Source organism: Anarrhichthys ocellatus, unplaced genomic scaffold (genome assembly GCF_004355925.1).
Source record: "Anarrhichthys ocellatus isolate YVR2014 unplaced genomic scaffold, GSC_Weel_1.0 scaffold683, whole genome shotgun sequence".
Taxonomy (NCBI): Eukaryota; Metazoa; Chordata; class Actinopteri; order Perciformes; family Anarhichadidae; genus Anarrhichthys; species Anarrhichthys ocellatus.
Window position 1 is genome coordinate 1,439 of NW_022280657.1, and position 5,401 is coordinate 6,839.

Below are 5,401 nucleotides of genomic sequence, written 5' to 3' on the forward strand. Positions count from 1 at the left end.
GAACAGAGTACCTGAACAGGTAGTGAACAGAGTACCTGAACAGGTAGAGTACAGAGTACATGAGCAGGTAGAGTACAGAGTACATGAACAGGTAGAGAACAGAGTACCTGAGCAGGTAGAGAACAGAGTACCTGAACAGGTAGAGTACAGAGTACCTGAACAGGTAGAGTACAAAGTACCTGAACAGGTATAGAACAGAGTACCTGAACAGGTAGTGAACAGAGTACCTGAACAGGTAGTGAACAGAGTACCTGAGCAGGTAGAGAACAGAGTACATGAACAGGTAGAGTACAGAGTACCTGAACAGGTATAGAACAGAGTACCTGAACAGGTAGTGAACAGAGTAGCTGAACAGGTAGTGAACAGAGTACCTGAGCAGGTAGAGAACAGAGTACATGAACAGGTAGAGTACAGAGTACCTGAACAGGTAGAGTACAAAGTACCTGAACAGGTATAGAACAGAGTACCTGAACAGGTAGTGAACAGAGTACCTGAGCAGGTAGTGAACAGAGTACCTGAGCAGGTAGAGTACAGAGTACATGAACAGGTAGAGAACAGAGTACCTGAAAAGGTAGTGAACAGAGTACCTGAACAGGTAGAGTACAGAGTACCTGAATAGGTATAGAACAGAGTACCTGAACAGCTATAGAACAGAGTACCTGAACAGGTAGTGAACAGAGTACCTGAACAGGTAGTGAACAGAGTATGAACAGGTAGTGAACAGAGTATGAACAGGTAGTGAACAGAGTACCTGAACAGGTAGTGAACAGAGTACCTGAACAGGTAGTGAACAGAGTACCTGAACAGGTAGAGAACAGAGTATGAACAGGTAGTGAACAGAGTATGAACAGGTAGTGAACAGAGTACCTGAATAGGTAGTTATACTTCTTTTGTTTGTCTTTTCGTCAAAATATAAAGTACTATATTTTGAGCACATTTGTAATTTATCTTCAGGACGACTTGCAGATTGTTTGTGGACATAAATTCTGCACAATGAAGCTCAAACATCGGAGAGAAGTAACGACAAAAAAAACACTTTGAGTCTTAAACGTTCTTCCCAAACAATATTTAAAACATTTTAAACGATTTAAACGATTTAATTAGTAAAACTGTGACACAAAAGTCAAACTACATTAATTCAACATTACAGTCATATTACATTAAAGAAGACATGCTGTTTATACCATATTAGGATTTTAAAAGCCAATAACTCTATAATTTAACTATTAATACTATAATTTATAACTAATAATGCTGCTTTAATGGTTGAATGGTTGTTTGTTCTAACGTTTTCTCTTGACTGGTGTGTTCGATGCCGGTCCGCTCTTCCTTTTTGCTGGCATCTTCTTCTTCTTCTTCTGTGGTCCTGAAATGTGCAGTTGACCCAGAAACAAATACATTTAGGGATAATTAGCTTCACATGTTTTTCACTCCGTGTTTAGACAATATTTTTCAGCTCATATTTGCATTGAAAGTGTTTGCTTGCTCAGCTGTTCGGACAGAAACTAAAACAGAACATTTCTCAAGTACTGCACTAAGTATAGTTTTGTACAAATATAGTATTTCCATTAAACTTTTATACTAGGGAAATGTTGTCATTTTATTTAACAGCTATAGTTATTTTTCAGATTAAGATTTTACATAAAAAACAAACGATAAGTTTATGAAATAAATGTTACTGTTTAAGATTAAACCAGTGGTTTCCAGTGTTTTGTGGTCCAGGTCCAAAGATGTCAAAATATACAATAATATGAGAACTTCTTCTTCTTCTTGTCATTAATCATCTGACGACCCCTCAGATTTATCTGGTGACCCTCTGGAGGGGCCCGACCCATAGGTTGGGACCCACTGGACTAAACTAGCTGATTGTATATAAAGTAGTAAAAACTACAGGTTTCTGAAGGATCTTTCATACCTGAAGTACATTTTGCTGATAATAGTTCTGTATGTACTTTTCAGGACTTTTACTTGTAACAGAGTATTTTTACATTGTTGTATTAGTACTTTTACTCAAGTAAAAGATCTCAGTACTTCTCTAAACACTGTGCTCCGTAGTTCATCGATTAAACCGAAGCAGAAATTGATCAAAAGAAGCAATTAAAGATTGAAATTACAGGAATCTGAATGAAAAGTATTCAGAATGTGAGATTAAACAACAATGAGACAAATCTCTACCTTTCTTCTGTCCTTCAGTGGGCGTCGTCCTCCTTTGTCTCTGTGCTCTGGGTCTCTGATTGGTCTTCAGCTCCACCTCCACAGGGTAGTGGTCACTGATGCTCAGAGCCTGGACACCAAATACAGTTTGAATAATAGTAATAATAATAATAATAATGATTAAAAACTCTTAATGAGTTCAACACAAACAGGCGTCTCACGTCTTTCTCCGTCAGTTTGAACTCCGTCTGGAAGTTGAAGGACTTGGCCGAGCCGGGCACGATGGCGTTCAGCATGGTCCGTCCAAACACCACGATCCTGTAGACAGGAAGCGCATCGAGTATCAGGTCATCAGAACAACCAGCTGGATCAAACTGCAGCACTGAGGCGTGAGTCACCTGTCGTAGGTGTGGTCGTTCAGGTTACTGGTCGTGGTGTCGACGTCGTCGTCTATCAGCCAATGATAGTCAGCAGAGCAGAGGCGGATCTCCGCCTTCTTCTTCTTGGAGAGATAACGGCCATCTGCATTAAAGTCCCCCAAGATCATGATGTTCTGCAAAAGAAATAACACGACCAAAACTTTACTTTACTTTATTTATACTTCAGAGATGTTACAATGATATATATACTATATATATACATATGTATATATACTGTATATATATATATATATATATCCATCCAGATTCCCAAGTATTTGTAATTGTCAACGGACTGAATAGAGACGCCATCACAAAATCATCCAGGAGAGAAAATCATGGCTATAGTTTTGGTTGAGTTTAAGAACAATTTCAGATCCAACAGGGCGCTAAAATCAATCTGCAGACTAGAAAAGGCCAAAGATGTAACAATGAAGTTGTACTATATATATCTATATATATATATATATATATATATATATATATATATTAGTGCTGGGCAACGATTAAAATATTTAATCGCAATTAATCGCTTGGATTTTTTGTGATTAATCGCGATTAATTGCATTGTTATGGCAAAGTTCAACAATGAATTCAAAAGTAGTGTATTGCGCACCTTTATTTTAAAAGTACTGCTGTATGAACAAAAGGGCAATAACATTTGGTTCACGAGATGCAGCATGTTTTATACTTAATGTGAATATAATTCATACTTTGTTGGCATCTTATTCTGAAAACCGGATGTTCGTCTGAAGAAACCGGATGTTGTCTCACGTTAATCTTTCCGCTAACTTTCAAAGTCCTTTGCTCGCTCCCGATCTGTGCCGTTTAAATGCGTTTACCGTGAATGTCAGCATATAGGTGCACTAACATGTAAGTGTCTGCTGAGTTGACCATGGAGATCTGAGTGTCTGCTGACTTTACCGCAGCGATGTCCAGTAGTCTCCAGGGAGAGCAACAGCTGGTGCAGCTTCTCTTTTTATTTCTGCCCCCCCCCCCCTCGACCAGAAGCGGAAGTCGCCTTTTCTCTACGGCAACCCTGAAGGGACATCATATCTCCAATACAAAACGATAAACATGAGACAGTCTGTTACAATAATAATAAATTAAAAATACTTACCTGTTTTTTTTGTTGTTGTTTTTTAATTATTATTATTATTTTTTTCCCATCTCAAAAGGCTCAAGGACACACACACACACACACACACACACACACATACATACACAACTGACTCTAGGATGTTTTCTGGCTTTTATCCCACTGTTCTTGTCATCCTCTTGTTGTTATGTATATGTATTGTCTCTTGTCTTTCAATTAAAAAAAATAAAAATAAATAAATAAATTATAATAAATTTAAAAAATGCGTTAACGCGCGATAAAATAATTGTCGGCGTTAATTAATGAATGCGTTAACGCGAAATTAACGCGTTAACTTGCCCAGCACTAATATATATATATGCAGTGAAGGCACAGGAGTACATCACTGTGTCATCTGCATACAAATGTTGTGAATGTTACTAGAAAAAGCAAAGAGTCCCAAAACAGATCCCTGTGGAACACCCTAATCAAGAGTGACTGGGTCAGACATCACATTGTCACGTTTAACAAATCTTAGAATGATTCGTACTTTACTCAATACTATATTAAAAGTACAGTGATAGTATCATCCAACTGTACTTTTAGTATGAAACGTTAAAGTACTCATTATGCAGAACGGCTCTTTTCAAAGTGTTACATTATTGTGAAATATTGTATTAATCTGTTTTTATCACTCATGAATATATTTAAAAGCATTTTAATATTGTAGTTTGTCCATTTTTAATACTTTGTATCTGACTGTTTTTTTTATGTAACTTGTAATTATAAGTCTCAGAAGAATGTAGTGGATTAAAAAGTACAATGTTTCCCTCAGGAGAGTAGAAGTAGCATAGAAAGTAAAGTACAAGTATGTCAGTTGTTCAGTACTTGAGTAAATGGATATTGTGGATCATTTTAGGGCATTATAATTATCACTCGAAAATAAATTATAGGCAAATATAACAAAACAGTCTTTTCCCTTTTATCAAACCCAGAGCAGCAATTAAATATCTGTAATCATTAAAATATGAAACAGTCAGAGTTCAAACGTCTGTAGTGAAGAGAGAAAACATCTGTCTCATAGTTACTAAATATCCTGTTCTATAGATTATTAATCAGCCAATATTTCATCAAAATCAATGTTAAGACAATGTTTACTGGAACATTTGGTGACAGCGGGAGCTACAAATCTTTCTGTTGGTTTCCAAAGCTGCTTTAATTTTGATTTGAATATCATTATAATGTTTCAACAGTTGGAATAAGAGCTCCTCTGTTTCAGGAGGTAAACTCAGAGTTATGAAGGTTTATTCATGGTGAACTTTCTCACATTAGTTTTCCACTTCTTCCTGATAGAAAGGACCACATCATGCAGCTCGTCCAGCTCCTTCAGTGTGTCCGTAGGTTTGGTGTGGACCGGGATCAGAACCAGGTCTTTCACCTCTGGAATACACACAGGTACAGTGTACAGACACGTACAAATACACAACAGGCTAAAGGTACACAACACGTATTCGAAACATGTACTTGTAGATGGACTGCTGAAGCGCAGGATGAACGGCTCTCTGGCGAAGGCGTCCACGTCTCCAGGTTGATTGTCTTCATACTGATGACAAGTCCTCAGGGTCACATCAGCCTCTCTGTGTCACACGCGCGCGCGCGCACACGCACACACACACGCACACACACATAAATAGAGGTGTTTGCATGAATGCTACATGAACACATGATCCTGAATGCTACATGAACACAT

The 5,401-nt window shown here is 37.7% G+C and overlaps 1 protein-coding gene across 1 annotated transcript in view; it reads right to left on the reverse strand.

Annotated features, from left to right (window-relative positions):
- Positions 1 to 876: 876 nt before the first annotated feature.
- LOC116376899 (deoxyribonuclease-1-like) overlaps positions 877 to 5,401 on the reverse strand; it is a 7,291-nt gene continuing 2,766 nt past the window's right edge. Inside the window, exons 5-10 of the mRNA XM_031838398.1 lie at positions 5,176 to 5,288; positions 4,979 to 5,091; positions 2,553 to 2,707; positions 2,376 to 2,472; positions 2,176 to 2,284; positions 877 to 1,366 (exon numbers count right to left, since the gene is read on the reverse strand). Of these exons, the coding sequence (XP_031694258.1) occupies positions 1,284 to 1,366; positions 2,176 to 2,284; positions 2,376 to 2,472; positions 2,553 to 2,707; positions 4,979 to 5,091; positions 5,176 to 5,288 (670 nt within the window). The 3' untranslated portion in view covers positions 877 to 1,283. The remainder of the gene's footprint in view (positions 1,367 to 2,175; positions 2,285 to 2,375; positions 2,473 to 2,552; positions 2,708 to 4,978; positions 5,092 to 5,175; positions 5,289 to 5,401) is intronic.